Source organism: Pollachius pollachius (genome assembly GCF_949987615.1).
Source record: "Pollachius pollachius genome assembly, chromosome: 8".
Classification (NCBI taxonomy): Eukaryota; Metazoa; Chordata; class Actinopteri; order Gadiformes; family Gadidae; genus Pollachius; species Pollachius pollachius.
Window position 1 is genome coordinate 21,580,606 of NC_136941.1, and position 21,493 is coordinate 21,602,098.

A 21,493-nucleotide genomic window follows, 5' to 3' on the forward strand; every position below is an offset into this window, starting at 1 on the left:
CGGTTATATTTCATCTTCTGGCGCCCCCCTACCGCAGCACGGGCCTTGATGTGACATTTCCCAACAAGCGGGGTGAAAGTTCACACAGACAACGAGGTTCGGGGGCGAAAAGAAGGTAAGGACGCTGGAGGACTGGAGGTAGGGGAGAGAGGATGATGGACCCACTGGAGGACTGGAGGTAAGTGAGAGAGGCTGATGGGACCGCTGGAGAACTGGATCACTATGGAGGACTGGGGGTAGGTGAGAGGGGCTGATGCGACCGCTGGAGGACGAGATCACTATGGAGGACTGGAGGTAAGTGAGAGGAGCTGATAGGACCACTGGAGGACGAGATCACTATGGAGGACTGGAGGTGGGTGAGAGGGGCTGATGGGACCGCTGGAGGACGAGATCACTATGGAGGACCCGAGGTAGGTGAGAGGGGCTGATGGGACCGCTGGAGGACTGGAGGACTGGAGGAAGGTAAGAGGGGCTGATGGACCCGCTGGAGTATATATATATATATCAGAAAGAATGATTTAAATTAAAATATTATATTCATGTGTTAATTATACATTAATATATAGCCTATATATTAATATATGAATATAAATCTTAATATTGAAGTTGTACTAAAGTGCAAGATATTTTCTAGTGGCCTAGATCACATACAGCTTTATCCCGATGGGTATACAAATGCAACGAACTAAATCGTGAAACTAACTAAGTATCTTTTGGGCAAAATGTGGAGTCAAATAGCTGCTGTGAGAATGATAGAATAATGCAAATACCTTTTTTTAGGTGAAAATATTGTCTCATAGAATTGTAGAATACATACCACCTTGGAATGGTTTATATATTTGTATTGAATTTAATAAAAAAAGAATCCAACATTGGTCTTATAGTTAGTTGGGTTAGTTGTTGTCTACGGTTAGTTGTTGTGTACAGAAATGATGTCACATGTCATTACATATTGTATTAATGTTTAACAGAGCAATAGCAATTTGGTGATGCCGATTCTAATTTTTCATAAATCTTTTCATTTTACTAAAATGGTCAAATATGACATCAGTCACATCACTGTATAGGCTATTCCTGTAAATTCCTCACGTCATCTTATGTCTTTCAATGCTTCTTTTTATAAGTTTCTAGAGATCTCTTGAGATGGAGATCCCAAAGCAATCACGAAAAGCCTCCTCCTCTTTACTTACACCCGAAACCTTTTTTAACCCTTTTCTTGTAATGCCCTAATCGGACTTCAACCCACCAAGTTTCAAAAGGTGTGTGTGTTAGAAATGTTGTGAACTTTGTAATTTTTTACAAATTATAACGTTCATCTATATTTTGGTAGGTGGAGAATGTATTTATTTTAGAGGTTATTTTAGGTTAGACATTGTTTATACTGGTAATACATTATGATTACCTAGGTTTTGGATTGGAAATGGTTTCCCTTTATGTATAAAATCCAGGTCTGACATGCGTCGACCTTCTAGTGCAGCCACCGTCCAAAACGTCCACCTTCTAGTCCATCCCCTGCTCAAAACAACCACCTTCTTGTGCAGTCCCTGTCCAAAACGTCCATGTTCGAAACGTGAGTGCTGGAAACGGGCCGTGGTTTTCCACATCCGAACCACTTCACACTTGAAACACTGCACATATTTTTGTCCTCAGTCAACAGAGTGAACAGGTACGGCCACACTGAACGCGTTACGCGCGTAACGCGCCTAACCTGACGCTTGATCATTGTGTGTCACAAAAATGGTTCAACGCGCCTAACGCGCCTACGTAGATAGATGAGCCCGCCCAGCGGAGGTGTCTTGCTTCGCCGTGAAGGGGCTTATTTTAGATAATGACCGGCGAAGTTCTATACATTATCCTGCTTATTACACGGCTACTTGCCAAAACGAAAAAATAACTTCACATGGTGTGTCTTTTTACAATTTATTCGTTACCAGCATTCATAATGTTGATTAGCAGAGAAATAGTCCGCCAAAGACGTTGACGTCGCCAAAGACGCTGGGGTTGACAAGATACCGGACTACTACTCATGCAAGTGAACGGAGCGTTCCACGGCGTTGAGAAGACCCGTGTAATAAAGGCCTATAATATTTCTGTTTATGGCATAGATTTCTCCTCAGATTAGGCCAATACAGCAATGATTAAAAAAAAACACACAAACGCTCGATCAAAGGCCCGGCCCGAGGATAGTGGTGGGAAATATCGGCCCGAGAATCTAAACTCTAGTGCATGACATCCTCCGTAGGCGCTCACAGCTGTGTGAGTTTCACCACCTCCTCATCATTTCAGCACACACTGAAACGATGTCCGACGTCCATGTTCTTTCTGCTTCTGTGCGTTAGTGTTGACTCGTTCGCGAACGAATCAGTTCGAATGAACGAATCGTTAAGACGAACGAACTGAACTGGTTCCTCTCTCTCGTTCACATCGTTCGTCTCGTTCGCCTCGTTCGTTCTCAGACTCGACTCCTCCCAGACCCACTAGTCGCTGACTCGCTGACAGTTGTAATGTTGACGTATGAGAACGAGGGAGAAGTTGAGTCTAAGCTGTTCATTCCATGATTCGATTCACCACTACCGGAAACTCGACTGAACGAACGAACGAACTAGGGGCTGAGTCTGACTGACCCAGAGAACCGTGTATGATTCGATTCACCGCTACCGGAAACTCGACTGAACGGACGAACGAACGATTCGCGAACGACTCCTCATGGCGAACTGAATGACGCAAACTGATTCGCGGAAACGAATCACTAAATCCAACCCTACTGTGCGTCCTCCGTCTCTCTGCGAGTGACATCGGGTCAAGCTCAACGCTGATTGGCTATCGCGGCTAAGCGTCACGCGTTGAAGCGTCAAAAGTAAAAAAAATTGAGCGTTGGGCGCGTTGTTTAGGTGCGTAAAACGCGTCTAACGCGCTGGTTTAGCGCGTGTAACGCATATACGCGCCTAAACCAATGGTTCCCTATGCAAAAATGCCGATTTTCAACGCGTCTAACGCAGTGGCGTAATTTATGAGTGGGCCTAGGAATATCTGGATGGGCCTTGGTTTTTTCAAAGATTAAACAAACATAGGCCTATATATATATATATATATATATATATATATATATATATATATATATATATATATATATATATATATATATATATATAAATATGAAGTGGAGAGAACGTGCAGATCGGTAGTACATTTTGATATGCCTTTTACTCATGTCAGAATATCACATAATAAAAACACAAATCCAACACTGCATAGCTCACATTATAGTGACCACAACCCAAACATGAATATGGATCAAACGAATTGAATGAATTAATATTCAGAAAAAAACTTTCTGAAACAGCAATAATGCCACGGCGGGCCAGCATACAAAAACCCGGTCTAACTGGAGCTTCTACACAAGGCGGAGTCTTATATAGCCTACCTATATACAATTATTAAGTGGAGAGAACTGCAAATCTGTAGTATTTTAATATGCCTTATACTCATGTCATATCACATAGGCAGATGTAGGATAATAACAAAATAAAAACACAAATCCAACACTGCATAGCTCACGATATATTGTGACTACAACCCATATGCCTACATGAATATAAATGGATCAAACGAATCGAATGAATTAATAGAAAAAAAATTCAGAAACAGCAATAATGCCACGGCGGGCCAGCATACAAAAACCCGGTCTAACCGTAGCTTCTACACAAGGCGGAGCCTCCTAGGTTTCGAGTTGAAAAAGTTAATTATGTCATCGTAAGTGACTCAAAGAGAGCTGTTTAGCCATTGCTAATTGAGGCTGCTATCTGATGGTGCACGAAACCGCCATCCGTTGTCTGCGTCGACCATGATGTTGCGTAAAGACGTCACTGGACAGAACTAATGAGTATGAGAGGGGATTCTGAATATTATTATTTTTTGGTAGCTACTGTAAATATTTTAAATTATCAATGTATTCAAGAAAAAAACCTATATTGTATGAGCAAAGACAATTAAACATTAAAAAAAATCTATCTTTTTTCCATGAATCTGATTGGGTGGGCCCACTGTCAATCTGGGTGGGCCTGTAGATCCGCCCCTGCTCTAATGCGCGTTCGCGTTCAGTGAGGCCGTACCTTTAGAGCTGTAGAGGAAATGAGCTGTATGTTGAAATGCTGAAATGTTGAAAAATATGTTGATATAGAATATATGATAAAAATAAAAGTAAAAATTAAAAAAAAAGTATTAAAGCTAGGAACACATAATGTTGAATTAAAACATAACTTGAATACGAGACTGAATTCACATGTATTAAAAATTAGTAACGTTATTACGCGGTGATTGCGGTCAGGAACGAAGGAACGTACCACGTCGATGACAACGCTATACACTATATGAAACCTTACACACAGAATATTTTTGTGCCCCTGTACAGGGCTGAGGAGCGGGGGGGCTGACGCCGTCTGGGCCCCGGTGCAATGCAACGGTTGCACCGTCGATATTTACGCCACTGATGACACAACTTGTATTAACTACATAAACAATAAAATAATGACAAAGGTTATAAGATGCAAGAAACGCTCTAAACTATTGGGTTGTTACCATTGCGAAAAAGTTCGCAATGGTTTTTGGGAGGAGTACTTCCTTCAATCGTTCACAAAATAATGTACACTGTCTTGTTCCAGGCTTGTTCCAGGCTTAAAACTCTTCATAGGCCTTTAGCGATTTTCTGAAAAGTCAATGTAAATGGAAATTTACTTCCGGAACCAGAGCTGTTCAAATAGGGGGCGGTCAGTCACTGTTGCGCTCTATTCACACCGAAAATAAAGAAGAAAAATGTAGAAATGCACAACTGCTGATTGACCTTCAGCTTTTACCTAATTCAGCTGTTGGCATGAGCGCCGTTTGGTCCCGTGTGTGTAATGTGTGTGTAAAGTGTGTGTGTGTGTGTGTGTGTGTGTGTGTGTGTGTGTGTGTGTGTGTGTGTGTGTGTGTGTGTGTGTGTGTGTGTGTGTGTGTGTGTGTGTGTGTGTGTGTGTGTGTGTGTGTGTGTGTTCGCGGGCGTGTGCAGCCTTCAGCATTGGACACTCCCTGATGGGAGACGTTGGGTCGGATAGATAAGCCAAACCGACCGAGTGTCAAACTAAACCAGCCAGATTCTGATTAACCCAGCAGGAGGAGGCTTGTTTTCCGTCAAGTATCTCCGCCTGTGGTGCCAGACGTCGTGGGTCCGTATAGTGAACGGTAAGCAGCAGTCGTTACACAACGGATAAAGTGAAGACACGAAGTAAACAACTTGCATAAGATAAAAACGGTCTTTTCCTGTTGCTGTTCGCTTGCTGACGTTTTATCGTCAGATTAGGTAACAGTTCAGTGAGTTCACATATTTCAGTTTAGTCTCCATTCGCTGGCTTAATGTAAAGGCGTTCGGGGTCTGAAATGACACACGTACATATAATGTCGCCCAGTCATAAAGAGTTAATATATATTCATTGTAGACGATCTGTGGTGGTTTGACTTGACCATGGCTGTTTTGACCCCAGACATGTGGCAGGCTATCGGGTTGACCGCCCTCCCTCACCTCGGGGGGCTGTACGGGGGCTACGTGACCCGCCACCAGGTGAAGACATGGTACCCCACTCTGGTGAAGCCCTCCTGGCGTCCGCCCAACGCCGCCTTCCCTATAGTGTGGACCTGCCTGTACACTGGAATGGGGTCAGTTTATGTATACTCCCTGCTTGTATTGTGATTATTCGCTGCAGGCAGCTCTGCTATACAATGTGAAGCCTTGTACCCACCTGCTTGACCGTGTTTCGTATATCACCTTCAGGTATGCTTCCTACCTCATATATAAGGAACTTGGCGGCCTGACCGAGGATGCACTGGTGCCCATGGGCCTGTATGGACTGCAGCTCGCTCTAAACTGGGCATGGACCCCCATATTCTTTGGTGCACACAAAATTAAATTAGTAAGTCAACTTTTTTTAAAATGATAAATAAACCACTGTGAACATTTTAGGGATGAGGGAATGTTTCCGAGCTAGACTTTGGTATCCAAATGTTTTTTTGTCTTTAATTCCAGGCGCTATACGAGATTATGGTTCTCACTGGGACGGTTGGAGCGACCATGTTGTCCTGGTACCCCATCAGCCGGCCTGCCACTCTGCTCATGGCTCCCTACCTGGCATGGCTGTGTCTGGCCACCTGTCTCAACTATCGCATCTGGAAAGACAATCCCAACCCTAAAGGGGAATAGGAGGCACCAGATACTACTGGTCACGTTAGAGACTGCAGCATGGACATCCATGTATAGGTAGCATTTGATTGATTTTCTTCCTTGTAATAATGTAATGAAAAAACACTACCCAGAGGTGATTCTGCTGGACTTTCTTCATTTTGCATGCTGTTGCGTAGCTAAGGTTTGTCTGTAGGGTCATATCACCGACTCCAAGACTGCATAATTAAATGAGGGAATTTGCCCTCTCATAATTCAAAGCTTTACCGATTAACGAAAAACATTATGATTTATTAACTTGACTTCGTGGTTTAGTTGTTCATTGAACCTGGTCATTTTCTCTGGGAGTTTCCAATGTTTTTTTCAATTAAGATGTTCTTAATGAGCATGTGCAGAGTGAATGGATGTACCTATCTGCTGTGTCCAGAGACCCGTCTATTCTTCAGGGTCAAACTATTTCTCCATTGCGGCTGTACCGCTCCCAAGTGGGCATCCGCGGGATTGAGGAGGCGCTGAGACGCACACCGAAAGGGTCTAATCTTTTTTTGGCTGAAATGGCCTGCAGGCCAGTATGGGATGAACATTAATCAAACATTTAAAGCTTCGTATTGGCGTTTGCAGCTTCTCATTTGATTAGTTCCATACAGGTTTTCTTATATTTTAAAATCGATCTTACAATCGGATTTAAGAATACTGAAAATAAAAATGGGCTTAAAAACAAACAGTTGTTGAGTCGGTAGTATTGTCTTTTTATAAACAAGTAGTTTGACAACAGTATCACGTTGCAGAGAAAGCTCCCATTTCGTAATGTTTCTCTGCAGAAAAACTTGTTTTCTGAATACATTTTAAGGTATTTATTTTGTATCTACTGTAAGAGTACTCTAACAACATATTGGTTTTAAAACTAAAGGCCATAGTCTCAGCTGTCTTCATTCAATATGGGTGGGGGCGTGGTTTTAAAAAAGTATACTAGTATCATACAAGTATACTTATACTAGTAAGTGGTCTTCCATCTTTAGGTGTACTCTGTATTCACACATCCGAACCTTCAAATACTTTCACTTCAAATATTTTCTATTGACTATTTTAAGTTACACATGAATAAATTAATGAACTTTTTCATTAAACATGGTTGGATTTCAATGCCATGAAGCACTCTATTTATTGCCGAATTAGCAGCGAAAGAAGAAGGGACCAGGCTATTTCTCGGAGGCCTTCTCCGCTGCCTCTTCTGGGGCCTTCGATGAGAAGCGCTGCATTAACGTCTTCCACAAACCCTTCTTCTCCTCGTCCATCTGCTGCATCTGCTGCATACTCCCTACAAAGAATGACAATGTTGGCCATCAAATAGGCCTGGTACATAAATTAATCAAAGAAATCGCTGTATTATATACACAAACACCCCCCCATACATATACACACATAAATACATATATATACACCCATAAACACACAAATGAAAACACATAAACATGGATCCATACCTGATAAAAGCACTTTACATTCTTCCACGGTCACCCCAGTGAAGCTGGTGTCCATAACACGGGGAAACTGTTTTGATTAAAACAAAGCGGGACGACGATGAAAAGGGTTGAAAGTATTTGAATATCATATCAGTAAATGCACCCATTATTTCCACAACATCATATTTATTGACATTGATTTGATCATTTAAACAGGGGTGGGGTAAAGGCAAAGCTTTACAGCCATAGCACGTTATTGTTGATAGAACAGGACATTTCAGCTTTTGTGTATTGATTTAATCTTTATCTATAACAAATAGTTTGTATTAATTTGCCAACTGTTCATGGCTAGATAATAATGTAATATGGGCATATGTGTTGTTTTTTTTAGGTTGGTGGTTCTTTTCGATGCCCCTCTCCTAGTAAGAACCCTCCTCTGGGTGTAGAGCACTGACCCGTTCTCTGTACACATTGCTGTTGATCCGAGCCAGACTCTCATACATCTGATCACACTTCTCAGGGTCCGAGATCTGAAGGGAAACAATACAAAAAAGTAGTAATTTAAAAGTCCCATTTAGATCACACATCATTTCACACCAACATAGTAACACCTTGTACTGAAGTGCAGAACTCAAACCGACCCAGGGTTGATAACAGTTATCCAACCCCATCGGAGGGGTCTCAGGACTCTACCTGAGTGTTTTCTCCTTCGCGGAACGCTAGAGCGACTCTCTGTCGCAAAAAGGTCCCCAAATCACGGCCCTTTTTGAATTCATCCATCGGCCATTCCTCACACAGCTTCAAAAACCGCCGATAGCGAGTTGCAGACATTTTTTGTAACTGAAAATAATTGGCCTTGAAGTGACCGTTGTTATCAAACATCCATGGAAGCAGCGGCCTCGGTTTGAGCCTCTGCGCTGTCCGTATTTGTGCTACGGCTAAATCCATCCGCTACTACGGCATGTTCGTTCCGTATTTGTGCTGCAGCTAAATCCTTCCGTTGCTACTACATACAGATATTTGTTCCGCTCTTTGGGTTTAACTTTGGGACGCAGGGTAAGATGAGTGGTGGAGCGAACAAAAAAGGACCTTCGGGACCCTCGGCGGTTGTTGAATGGGTCTCTACAGCGTGTCGATTCGCAACAGACAGAAACGATTTTCGAAGGTGAGGTTCTGAAGAAAGCATAATTTGTGTTTCCGATGGGCTGCATTACAGCTGAAGGTAGTAGCTTAGCTTAGCTCCTTAGCTAGCCACGCCAGGCATGCCCTCTGCCAGTTCTACCCTTGATCTGTGGTGTCGGGAATCTTCCCATGCTTGTACACAGATATATGGGCACTGTCGTTAAGCAAGTAACATGTTCCCATTTTAATGTTCCCCACATACAGGAATCTGCTGGTCAATTTTGGGTTGTTTGCAGCCGGTGTTTGGGTCGCGAGGAATCTGTCCGATTTTGATCTGATGTCCCCTCAGCCTCCAGTTTAGTTCAGTACACATAACCAGGAGGACTGCGTAAGTAGCATCATTATACTGATTCAAGACAATGTGGGTACACCAAATAATCAAACATACAATTCAACCCATGGTAAGGTACTTAAAAAAATGTTACATAACATGTTTAAACATCTTCCTTCCTTAGGTGCCGTGGAACAAATGTAATCAGCAAAAAATACGGAAATAATGTTCTTGCATAAACGATGAACGAAAAAAATAAATAGATGTGGTGTTAGTATTGTAACACTTGTTATTGTATGTCTCTGGAAATTATGTGTAGTTCAACCAACAATGATTTAATTTGCATTTGTATTATTTGTTGATTGGATATTTAAAAATAAATGTGTGGATTTCTTTTAATATTAAACAGTATAGTTAAAACATTCCTGTATTGGCGGAGAAGCATCTTTTAGCTTGAAAAAAACAACCTTCATTTGATATGCATAATGTCTAATGAAAGGCCTTTTTCTGTGGCTGCATGCAAATGGTTATCTGTTGGAAAGAAGTCGATTTGTGGGTCTCTGAGTGTAGAACTAGGTGTTCAGGTCTTGGCTGTTGATCTGGGCTTAAAACCAGCCCTGCTTTATGACATCAACTGTGCTACTGCAGATCAAGTACAGCAGTACTTATGTACACTGCAATCTAACAGTTTGGTGTCCAAGTCTCTTATCACGGTGGACATTAATGGCAGTGTCCTTATTGTTAATCCAGATATTATGATGGAACACCTCAAACAGCTGCTTATTAGTAGTTATGTGTCGGTGATTGATGTCGGTCACACATTGGAAAAGCCACATATTACCGAGCCGCTGAGCGGAGATCTGAGGAGCATGCTGCAAGAGTTAATGTCACTTTTACAAACACACATACAATCACCCAATGCAGACCAGCCTCTCGTAGTGGGAGATGAAGCTGGAAAGTGGAACTTGTGCACCCTCTTTGGGATTCTACTGGGCTTTCCGTGTACATACTGGTTTGATCAGGGCAAAAGCTTTGAGAACTGCCTGGCAATGACACCTTTGATGGTGTTCAAAGCTTCAGTTTCATGGCAAACAGAAACTGCAGGACATGCGTGTTGCCTTTATTCCTTCAGCACCCCAGCTCTCCTGCACAACGAAACTCAGGCCAGCCTGGACCACTGGAGCCAGGGACTAACGGAAAGATTTCAACAGCAAACCGTATTAAGTAATCTTAATATAACGCAATCTAATGTTACGTTGCGTTCGGTCTGTCTTTAAAGCCACCACTGATGTTACAGCTTCACTGAAATTGAAACTAGGTTTAGTCGTGATTAAATCATCTCAAAACAGAAAACGCTTTGTAATTATTTGAAAGATTTATTCTTTAGTGTAATCACAAAACCCTGCAGAATGGGAGATGGAATTATATTTTTTAATATGACTAACCCAACCACTTGACTCATCATGGAAGATTGTGTAGAGGAAACTTAAAACAATGCAGCATAATGAATACCTTCATTTGATAACAAATTCAACCTGCATTATTTTTTTAATGTAATTACAAACAACCTAATCATTTAGACTACGAGTGTTGGTATGTCTTCATTGTGAAAAAGGAAAGCTTGCAAGACCAACCAATTAAAGATATTCACCACGTGGTTGTGTCGCCACTTTGTCCACTTTCAAAACGTGTTGACATAATTAAAGGTTTGAGTCCATGTAAGGGTCATGTGTCAGTGAGGCTGCAGTACTGACAGCACCTCGCCACAGCGAGCACTGACTTTGAGCTCCGCCAAGTGGTCTGCCCGCGTCGGCCCAATGTTCAGGATGGCGATCGGAATGCACCTCTCTTTTGCTGCCAGCAAGAACCGGTATCCAGAATAAACCTGGGAAACAAAAGGGGAAATACCATCAGTCAACTAAAATATTAATTAAAAAGGTATAGATATTATACTGAAAGCTCACCTGCAGCGAGGACCCAGTGACGAGCATGGCATCGGACTCGGCCAGTCTGTCGTGCACCAGCTGTACCGTGGCTTTGCTCACATTGTCCCCAAAGAAGGTCACCTCGGGCTTCAGGGTCCCGCTGCAGGCGGTGCAGGAAGGGACTCTGAAGTGGAGGACCTGCTCGTCCTCCAGGAACACATCTCCGTCAGGAGCCACACCCGACGTCTGCGCTCTCCACTCGGGGTTCAGGGCCTCGATTCGCCTCTGGAGCTCTTCCCTCAGCGAGACAGTGCCACAGTCGAGACATATCACCCTATAGATACAGACACACCTCAGTGAATTTGAATATTGACGAAAAGTTAGTTTCAAAAATTGAAACTCGTATATAGATTAATTCCACCAACAATTAAATATTTAAAGCCTTTTTTATTAATCTTGATGACTTACAGCTCATGAAAACCAAAGATTCATTATCTCAGAATATTTGAATGTTACCCAAGACCAGTAAGAAAATATTTATATGCAAATGTTGGCCTTCTGAAGAGTATGTTCTTGTATATGCACTGAGTACTTGGTTGGGACTCCTTTTGCATGAATAACTGCATCAAGGCGGAATGTTACATTGAGATGCACCTCAGCATCAGTTTACAAGATGTCCTTCAACTTAACTTTAGACTGAAGAATAAATAATGTTCTAGTATGTTGACCCATGATAAACACCACGTGTGACGGACAGACATGTGTACCTGTGAGCACAGCCATGGAGCTCGGTCAGTCTCCTCTGCCCGGCCTTGGAGTGAAGAGAGTCCACATTCTGAGTGACAAGCCAGTGCAGCTTCCCAGCCTCTTCCCACCGCCGCAGGGTCCTGTGGGCTGCGTTGGGTTTGTGACTGGAGAACTGGGGCCAGCCTACATAGTTCCTGGCCCAGTAGCGTTGTCGAGACTTGGCACTGCCAACAAACTCCTTGTACTGCATGGGGCGTCGGTCAGTGCGGGCGTAAAGGCCCACACCCTCGGATCGATAGTCTGGGATCCCTGACTCAGTAGAGAGACCTGCACCACTGATGACGAACAGACGACTGGCCTGGGACACAAAATGCTGTAATCTCTCCACTAAATTGGCATCAATGGTGCTAGTAGAAGGGACAAAATTCATCAGAAGGTTTGCCGAAACTGAGATTGACCTTAATCCAGGTGATGCTTTTATGGTGAATACCCTCCATGGCAGAGACATCTGGAAAGAAATAGATGCACAATGGGTTACTATAATCAACTCAAAGGTCAGCACATATTCATATTAAACAATAGCAAATATAAAAGGTTTTGGAGAATACCTTTTAGAATAAACCAATACACTGGTTGAACTAATATGAGGCAACGCCAGGTTAGTGAGTTGATTTGTACCTTGGATCCAGCCATGGTATTCTTATATATAATAAAAAAAGAAAAATAACTTAAAAAACAAGCCATAATACACAAAACTTGTAATTATATTACAGTGAAATCATGTAAAAATAGGTAAGTAACGCTACAATAATATGAAACATTCAACTGAGATTAGTGTAGAGCAGGCGCTCCTCGTTGAGAGTGAACTGTTTATGGATTAGTTAGTTACCTTAGTACGGGTTATGAAACGCTATAGCATACACCATGGACGAGGGACACACCACAACACTTCATCTAGAATATAACTACTTATAATGCCGGACTTATGAAACCTGGAGGAACCATTATACAATGTTATTATGGGAAGGACATGACAGATACAACCGGAAGTACTATTTAAATGACCACACAGACCAGGAAGTACAAGGGCCTTATGGACTACAAATGGGAATTGTAGTCCATACGTTAACCCATGTTCGAATGTATTTCATACTTGGATCCTTCGATGCTATTATTATTATATGTAATAAAAAACAAAGTAACTTATAATACACACGTGGACTTGAAACTGACAAAAGTAATAATAAATAAAAATTTACTGAAAATTAACCAAGGAAAATTAGACATTGCTTTTGAATTGTGGTTCAACAGAATCATTTTAAAAAACAAACTAAACAGGCCTGGACAAAAATGATGGTTGCACAACCTTTTGAGGCAATCACTGCAATCAAACGATTTTTGTAACTGTCAACAGGTATTTTGGCCCACTCTTCATTAGCAAACTGCTCCAATTGTCTCAGGTTTGAAGGGAGCCTTCTCCAGATGGCATGTTTCAGCTCCTTCCACAGATGTTCAATAGGATTTAGAACAGGGCTCATAGAAGGCCACTTCAGAATAGTCCAATGTCTTGCTCTGGGTCTTTTTAGGTGTGTGTTTTGGGTCATTATCTTGTTGGAGGACCCATGACCTGCGACTGAGACCAAGCTTTCTGACACTAGGCAGCACATTTCTCTCCAGAATGCCTTGATAGTCTTGAGATTTCATTGTACCCAGCACAGATTCAAGACACCCTGTGCCAGATGCAGCAAAGCAGCCCCAGAACATAACTGAGCCTCCTCCATGTTTCACAGTAGGGACAGTGTTCTTTTCTTGGTATGCTTCATTTTTGCGTCTGTGAACATAGAGCTGATGTGCCTTGCCAAAAAGCTCCAGATTTGTCTCATCTGTCCATAGGACATTCTCCCAGAAGCTTTGTGGCTTGTCAATATGCATTTTGGCAAATTCCAGTCTCGCTTTTTTATGATTTGCTTTCAACAGTGGTGTCCTCCTTGGTCGTCTCCCATGAAGTCCACTTTGGCTCAAACAACGACGGATGGTGCGCTCTGACACTGATGTACCTTGACCTTGGAGTTCACCTTTAATTTCTTTGGAGGTTGTTCTGGGCTCTTTGGTTACCATTCTTATTATCCGTCTCTTCATTTTGTCATCAATTTTCCTCCAACGGCCACGTCCAGGGAGGTTGGCTACAGTCCCATGGACCTTAAACTTTTGAATAATATGTGCAACTGTAGTCACAGGAACATAAAGCTGCTTGGAGATGGTCTTATAGCCTTTACCTTTTACATGCTTGTCTATAATTTTCTTTCTAATCTCCTGAGGCAACTCTCTCCTTCGCTTCCTGTGGTCCATGTTCAGTGTGGTACACACCATGTCACCAAACAGCACAGTGACTACTTTTCACCCTTTAAATAGGCAGACTGACTGATTACAAGTTTGAAGACACCTGTGATGCTAATTAGAGGACACACCTTAGTTGAACATTTCCCTATGGTCAAATTATTTTCAATCTTTTCTAGGGGTACCATCATTTTTGTCCAGGCCTGTTTCATTAGTTTGTTTTTTAAAATGATTCTGTTGAACCACAATTCAAAAGCAATGTCTGATTTTCATTGTTTAATTTTCAGTAAATTTTTATTTATTATTACTTTTGTAAGTTTCAAGTAATTTCAGTGACCATTGTGGGTTTTTCTTTCATTAACAGAGGGGTACCAACAATTTTGTCCATGTGTGTAAATATGTCATATTACACAACAATTGCAATTATATCAATTTTAATTCTTACAGTAAAATCATGCAAAAATAATTTACTATATTGTTTTAATGAAGCAGTTGGGGGCACTTAAATGATTTCTTTTTGAAATTGTGGTTTGAGGCATGGTAAATACGCATATATTTATCAATATTTATCGATTAATTAATCATTCAAAAACAAGCCCTAGCCACCATATTGCTAACCATTGCAAAAATAGTATATAGAAAACACTCAAACATTTCTGTCAACCCAATATCTATATGTAGGTTCCTTTAGCTGAGTAGATAAGGTGTCCTTCCATTAGAAGATGCTGCACACGTCCTGGTCACAAAACTCCAGAATATCTGTCATAGGGAACATGGTTTTCAAAGATGATGCCCATCTAGTGAATTGAATCATCAGCTGAAATAAACCACATGGATTGCATTCTCACCAGAATGTGTACAGTTGAATACATAGTCTGCGTGTGCGTAGAACTCTTCCCCGAGGATGGTGCGATAGTCCAAGTGACTCGTGTGGACGAGGCATTGGGTCACATCTTTGAACAGCAGGTCGCTCTCACCAAACTGCTGGGACTCAAAGAGCTGGAAGTCTGCGTCTGCGCTGGCTGACAGAGTTTCCTTTAAGGAAGAGAAATGCCCAAAACAAACAAGTGATTATCATAAAAATGTTTACATTAAGGGCATTAAGCAGTCGCTTTTATCCAAAGCGACTTACATTAAGTACATTTGTCAGAAGAAGGAGAAACAATCTATCTCTGTCGGTACAGTAAGGATGTTCATAGAACCAAGTGCCAGGCACTTACAATCGCTAGGTTAACCCCTTCCCTATACACACCAGTGAAAGCTAGGGAAAGATGCAACACAACTAAATACTTTTTTGTGTGTGTTGAATGGGGTGCTGTAGTGTGAACCGTTGGAGGTTCATCCGACTTGTGTGGTAGTAACTCAACCTGTGACTTCATGAGGAAGTCGTAGACTCGGGCCGCGAGCACAGGTCGGGTCATGACCGTGTTGGGGGGGACATCTCCTAGGTTACAGCTCTCCCAGTCGGACAGCGGAGCCCGGCCCCCATCCGGGCACAGCAGCTCAAAGTCTGCAGGCTGCCACCCCTCTGACCAGCCCGTCAGCCTCAGACCTAGAGAGCACAAACACATGGGCAAACACGCAGTCATACATGCACACACATACACATGGGCACACATGAAGTCACACACAGTCGCATGCACGCACACATATACATACACATGGGCACACAAACAGTTACACGCAGTCACACACACACATGCACGCACGCATACACGCACAAACATACACACATGAAGTCACACACAGTCACACGCACGCACACACGCACATACACATGGGCACACATGCAGTTACATGCAGACACACACACACACACACACACACACACACACACAGTCTCTGAGTTTAGCAGAGACTGGTTTAGCCTCAGTACTCACATGTCATTAGTTATTAAGTCAGAATCGAGAAAATATATGTACATATTCACCAATATTTCCGTAATCAACAATACTTTTGTGTACTGTAAAAAACATTGAGCGAACAAAAAGCTGCGACCATTGGGGCCAAGCTCAGTGAAAAGTAAGCCATTTAAAAAAGTATTTACATTCAAATATTACTTAATTAATTTCTCAAGATTAGGCTTTGGCATATGCTCTGCGACCCACTGGAAGTGCCCTCCAACCTCTTGAGAATCACTGAAATAGAGCAAGTACAACCCAGTGTGATTTTAAGTTTCTCTCACTGAGGATGTTGGCCTCCAGGTTGGGCTGCTCAAGGAAGGCCACATCTCCATAACTCTTTCCACTGACATCGCCCACCAGACACCTGGAAGCAGAGGAACATTCTAGCAGAGAAAACCTAGGTCAAACTCAAGAAATCTACCGACAGGCAAGACACTACGCTCACCTCAATGCTCCAATATTGCCATAGTAACGCTCATTGTGGTTGTCAGCACAGCGTTTGGTGGCAGCCTCCCCTGTGCCGCCCATGCACACTTTACACAGATTCCCCTGAGAGCCGGGAAGACAGCCCTTCCAGAACACGCTGCTGTAGGCTGAAACGACAGGAGAGGAGGAGGCGGACGCAATCACGGCTGAACAGCACCGCTATTTGGCGGCATTTGGCTCAGGAGGTAGAGCAGGTTGGCTGGTAACCGGAAGGTTGCTAGTTCAATCCCCGGCTCCTCCTAGCTGAGTGTCTATTTGTCCCTGAGCGTGACCCCTGACCCTAACTGTCGCCCTGCATGGCTGACACTGCCGTCGGTTTGTGAATGGGTGCATGAATGGGTGAATGTTAGGTAATATTGTAAAGCGCTTTGTCTGGCCACTGGTTAGATAAGCACTATATAAATGCAGTGCGCTTAACATTTACCATTTATTGGTGTGGGGCCTTCAGAGCAGTGTGCTACCTTTGTTTGGGTTGCAGGAGAAGCTGTTGTTGTGCCCGACGCTCATGTTGTGTGTGTGGGGGAGGAGCCAGCCGGCCGGGCTGTACATGTGACCGTGACAGGAGCGCCGGCCCGCCAGGTTCCCCATGAAGATGTTCCTGGTGGCACGCTTCACCACGGCAACCGCCACCAAGGGGGGGAACACTGGGGAACCAATGGATTCACATCATCCAATGAGGTCCATTAGAATAGAACATAATCCAATGAAAATACAACGTATGAAATGGAACGGAATACATGGAATATAACTTCACAAACAGAAAGACGAGTGAGCAGGGAACCTGATGGTTACCGTCCGTCTCCAAGTGGGTCGTCCCTTCGGTCAAAACACATTTGTGTCCTTGAGGAATGAAACAAGACAATAGTGCAGACGTCAACAAAACTCAGCCACCCCTGCATGAATACCTTTGTGTATTAAGGGAAAGCTGTTAAGTGGAGCCTTCACCATGATGGAGCCGTACCATAATACTCGGTCACTACCGGAACAAGACCACATTTCCCGGCGATGAACGAATGCGTGGCGTCCAGTGAGACGGCGTCCACTTCGTCCCTCTGCGACAGATCGGTGAGAACAGGTTGGTAAACAGAAACACACGCCAGAGGAACCACTGCTGAGTGGTACATCAGTCATGTATACTTAGAAATGTCCTTATTTTTTGAAAGAAATGCAATGTTTTTTTCAATGAAGATAGCATTAAATTTATTTGAAATAAAATCTAGACATTGTTAATGTGGTAAATTACCATTCTAGCTGGAAACCACACATTTTTTAATGGAATTTCTACATAGGTATAGATTAGATTATATTAGATTCAATTTTATTGTCATTGCAGAAGTAAGGAGAACCAGTACAATGAAATGCAGCTTACATCTAACCAGTAGTGCATCATCGAAAAGTGCTTTACCTTATGGCAGTGCTAAAATAAAAAAATACATAAGACACAGAATGCAATTCCATTATTAAAGTAGAGTTATGAGGAATCAGACAGTCCATATCATAAATAGAAGCAGTATGATCATATAAAGTAAAGTGCATTGTTGAAGTGCATATAAAGTGCATAGTCTTCAGAGGTAGTCTGATAGTCCATAGTCCGTGTTCAAAGGAGAGGGGGGCGGGGCAGGGCAGGGGTATGGGCAGTGGCGGGGCCCTTGTGTTGAGTAGTGCTATAAAACTATTTTTGAGCCTGCTGGTTCAACTCCTGAGGCTCCTGTAACGTCCCCCGGATGGGAGTACAGAGGCCTATTTCCAGCAACCATCAGTCCTGTGTTTTACTGGTACATTATTTAATCGTATTAAAAGGCTAATTGATGATTAGAAAAGCCTTGTGCAATTATGTTAGCACAACTGAAAACTGCTGAAAATGTCTTGGTGACCCAACATTTTTCAACGGTAGCGTATGTATAGATTTACAATATACTGTGTGATACATAAATAATTTGTGTATAGATAGACAATATACTGTGTGATACATCAGTCATGTATGTATAGATACTAAAGCCATGCCTTGATCTTCTCCACGCAGTTGCTCATGGAGGCAGCCTTGACGCACACCAGGGGGTCCGACTTGATGCTGAGGGCCCACTGCTCACACTTTTTCTGCTCTGCAAGGCTGATGCAACACCAACGCACAACGCTGTCCTCCAACGAGCTTCCTTCACATGCATAGGTGCACACAAACACACACACACACACACACACACACACACACAAACACGAACACGAACACACACATATAAGTCCTGCCCCCAAAGATATTGTATAAACAGGGGTTGAGCTGAGTTGTGTCCGCACCCTCGTGTCCGAGGCCCTTCAGCAGGGCCACGTAGTCCAGGCCCAGCACCTGGCTGACGTCCATGCCGTCCGGCAGCACGGCCAGCTTCTCCGTCATGTCCGTGAACAGCAGGTCACGCTCCCCGAAGGCCGAGGAGCTGAAGAGCGGGAAGCGGCTCCTTTCTCTGCCCCGCTGACCAAACAACATCTGAGCCCACGGGGAACACAGCCAACGTTACTCTGACAGAGCGCAGAGGGAGAGGAGACACTGGGGCGCAAAGCGCGACAGAGACAAACTGAGGAGGACTGAATGAAACCCAATACAAACAAAATATTTGACCTGAACTGTGGTCAGGAATTTGCGTGCAATCTTGCGGTAGTTTAGTCTGGTGACCATGGCCCCACCTGGACCGCGGCCCAAGTTGCACTTGGCAAAGTGGCTGAGAGGAGCACGGCTCCCATCTGTGCACAGCAAGCTGAACTCCTCCCTCTGGCTCTCTGGGAAGGGGAGACCAGTCTCAGTTAGAGGAACTATAAACACGGTGTTAATGTGTTTGGACGATCGATGGAATGTGTGTTACACCACCGCCAAGCCACGCAACACCGGGCACACACTTCACCTTCGATGCTCTCCAGAGCCAGGTGATCCACAAAGGCTACGTCTCCCGCCCCGCTCTGGAGACATCTGGGGAGGGGAGGCAACATCAGTCAACATGCGAGGTACAGGTCATGTGACATCATGGGCTGCTGCTGTTACCGGGCGGACCTGAGCGCCCCGTGGTTACTGTAGTAGGGCTCGTTGTGCGACGTCTCACAGTGGTAGTTGCGCTGGCGGATGTACGACTTCTGGCCTCGGCACGCGGCGCACAGAGAGGGCGCCAGCGTGGCGGCGCCGGGAACACAACTGGCACTGAAGAAGGTACTCACATCTGGAGCCGGGGAGGAGGAACGCCCATCAAAGGAGACCAGGGAAACATACCAACAGATGATCGGAAGCACCTTCTTGGTACTGCTACACACACTTGCACATTTCTGGTACTAGTTTCTCAACTTTTTATTCATTATTCCTTCATTCGTTATTCGAGCACGGAACATGTATTTGTACACCCCAGAGTTTGTAGAGATGGATCCAAGCATCTCCACATATAAACATTAAACATGATTAGTTCGGGTGAGTGTTTGGCTGCCTCTGCATTGACTACCGTTGCTAAGCGGCTGCTCCTTGGTCCAGGTCAGGTAGTTGCGGGAGAGCAGGAAGCCGAGAGGAAGGCTCCATCCTGCCGTCCAGCGCACCCCGCTGTGACAGCTCCGCACGCCTCTCAGCGACCGCACGTCCAGGGAGCTGTTCTTCACCACCGCCACCGCCATGATGCACCCTCCTGCAGCGCACACACACACACACACACACACACACACACACACACACAGGCACGCACGCATGCACTCACACATGAACACACGCAAGCACACGCACGCACACGCACACACATGCATGCACATGCACTTACACACAGACATTCACACACACACGATGAACAGTCAGTCATTTTGCAGACTGTTGACGGGTATGTCAGTAAAAAGATCAGAAATGTAACCCACCGTCGCTGTATATCTCCTTGGCAATGGCGACGAGGCCGAACTGCTTCACTGCAGAGTAAACTTCCCCGGAGTCCAGGGTCACGATATCTGCGCGGTTTGCCTGAAAGTAGCGTGTGTGTCAGATTCAAAGCCTACTTTGCACTGACAAGAGTAGCTTGTGTGTGTGTGTGTGTGTGTGTGTATGACTACAAAAAACAACCAACACTGGTTGTGTATCGTTGGTTTTTACAAAAGGCTTGAATCCTGGAGCGTCTTGTAGCTGGGACTTCTTCCACCCCCTCAACCCCCAGGACAGGAGACACCACTGTGAGGCTCACCCTGATCTTGTCGATGCAGTCGGCCGTGCTGTAGGCCCGGACGCAGGACAGCCTGGCGAACGCGGCCACGGCGGCGGGGGGCAGCACGGCCACCAGGGCTTTGGCGAGCTCTGCACACTTCCTCTGCTCCGGGTCCGACACCGTGCACCAGCGCATCTTCTTGGCTGCGGTCGCCCCAGACAACATTAGTTAATTCATTCAGAAACAAAGATGTGTGCAGGGTCATGCATTCGTCAGACAACATTTGGAACTTAATACACGTTCAATACACTTTACGGTGAGGTGAATCTGTATTCATGGCCCTCAGAATGCAGTTCTAGTCTGAAGGTCTTATCCCTGAGGGCAAGGGAGGAGGGAAGGTAAGCCATCTTGGGGCTGGACAAATTAAGCATTAAATACGGTTTCTATAACAAAATAAAAAACTATTTGTTAATATGTAAAATCAATTGTAGAAAAGTGCCATTAAAATCAACTCGTGAACAAATGCCAGAACAATCATACGCAGCTGGCAAAATACATAAAAGGTCAATTATTAAACCCAAAAGAGGAACATATTATATCAAACATTATAAAGCTCAATAATTATACTTGGTAAGAATGGAAAATATTACATTAAGTTAAGATCAAACGTACCGTTAATATAGACCGGACACATGAGGAAGAGGAAAACCGCATGACGGACTTGCATTGTGTCCTTGTTCACTCAGATATCTTCAGATATATTAAATCCAGATTGTAATTCCAGCACAGTTCTGCTGTCTGTCAAAACTCTGATCCTTA

At 43.9% G+C, this 21,493-nt stretch overlaps 6 protein-coding genes across 8 annotated transcripts; 3 read left to right on the forward strand and 3 right to left on the reverse strand.

Annotated features, from left to right (window-relative positions):
• Positions 1–5,046: 5,046 nt before the first annotated feature.
• Positions 5,047–6,232, forward strand: tspo (translocator protein; the record flags this gene model as incomplete). Its single annotated transcript, XM_079741953.1, has 4 exons — positions 5,047–5,220; positions 5,520–5,691; positions 5,807–5,945; positions 6,059–6,232. Exons 2-4 carry the CDS (start codon positions 5,522–5,524, stop codon positions 6,230–6,232), a joined length of 483 nt encoding a protein of 160 aa, XP_079598079.1. The 5' UTR covers positions 5,047–5,220; positions 5,520–5,521.
• On the reverse strand, positions 6,116–8,591 carry uqcc2 (ubiquinol-cytochrome c reductase complex assembly factor 2). The gene is made up of 4 exons (XM_079741955.1): positions 8,368–8,591; positions 8,130–8,204; positions 7,696–7,762; positions 6,116–7,529 (listed from the first exon to the last, which is right to left on the reverse strand). Exons 1-4 carry the CDS (start codon positions 8,554–8,556, stop codon positions 7,411–7,413), a joined length of 450 nt encoding a protein of 149 aa, XP_079598081.1. The 5' UTR covers positions 8,557–8,591; the 3' UTR covers positions 6,116–7,410.
• Positions 8,592–8,711: 120 nt separating this feature from the next.
• Positions 8,712–9,550, forward strand: tomm6 (translocase of outer mitochondrial membrane 6 homolog (yeast)). Its single transcript, XM_079741956.1, has 3 exons — positions 8,712–8,839; positions 9,061–9,184; positions 9,312–9,550. Exons 1-2 carry the CDS (start codon positions 8,736–8,738, stop codon positions 9,155–9,157), a joined length of 201 nt encoding a protein of 66 aa, XP_079598082.1. The 5' UTR covers positions 8,712–8,735; the 3' UTR covers positions 9,158–9,184; positions 9,312–9,550.
• A 39-nt stretch (positions 9,551–9,589) lies between these two features.
• cUnh1orf74 (chromosome Un C1orf74 homolog) lies at positions 9,590–10,784 on the forward strand. Its single transcript, XM_079741944.1, has one exon. It carries the CDS (start codon positions 9,613–9,615, stop codon positions 10,402–10,404), a length of 792 nt encoding a protein of 263 aa, XP_079598070.1. The 5' UTR covers positions 9,590–9,612; the 3' UTR covers positions 10,405–10,784.
• A 75-nt stretch (positions 10,785–10,859) lies between these two features.
• Positions 10,860–12,828, reverse strand: sirt4 (sirtuin 4; the record flags this gene model as incomplete). 2 transcript variants are annotated; one of them, XM_079741943.1, is made up of 5 exons in its annotated part: positions 12,689–12,828; positions 12,408–12,498; positions 11,820–12,307; positions 11,092–11,386; positions 10,860–11,012 (listed from the first exon to the last, which is right to left on the reverse strand). In XM_079741943.1, exons 3-5 carry the CDS (start codon positions 12,305–12,307, stop codon positions 10,860–10,862), a joined length of 936 nt encoding a protein of 311 aa, XP_079598069.1. In that variant the 5' UTR covers positions 12,408–12,498; positions 12,689–12,828. The 2 variants fall into 2 exon arrangements, with proteins under 2 accessions (XP_079598069.1, XP_079598068.1); XM_079741942.1 differs by lacking the exon at positions 12,408–12,498.
• Positions 12,829–14,472: 1,644 nt separating this feature from the next.
• On the reverse strand, positions 14,473–21,486 carry sxph (saxiphilin). 2 transcript variants are annotated; one of them, XM_079741918.1, is made up of 17 exons: positions 21,347–21,486; positions 20,714–20,877; positions 20,397–20,496; positions 20,000–20,176; positions 19,564–19,726; positions 19,418–19,482; positions 19,138–19,295; positions 18,819–19,005; positions 18,531–18,679; positions 17,488–17,578; positions 17,319–17,366; positions 16,988–17,170; positions 16,486–16,633; positions 16,322–16,404; positions 15,504–15,688; positions 14,985–15,171; positions 14,473–14,895 (listed from the first exon to the last, which is right to left on the reverse strand). In XM_079741918.1, the coding sequence occupies exons 1-17, from the start codon at positions 21,399–21,401 to the stop codon at positions 14,852–14,854; spliced, it is 2,187 nt and encodes a 728-aa protein (XP_079598044.1). In that variant the 5' UTR covers positions 21,402–21,486; the 3' UTR covers positions 14,473–14,851. The 2 variants fall into 2 exon arrangements, with proteins under 2 accessions (XP_079598044.1, XP_079598045.1); XM_079741919.1 differs by lacking the exon at positions 17,319–17,366 and having other exon boundaries at positions 16,988–17,135; positions 17,507–17,578.
• Positions 21,487–21,493: the final 7 nt, after the last annotated feature.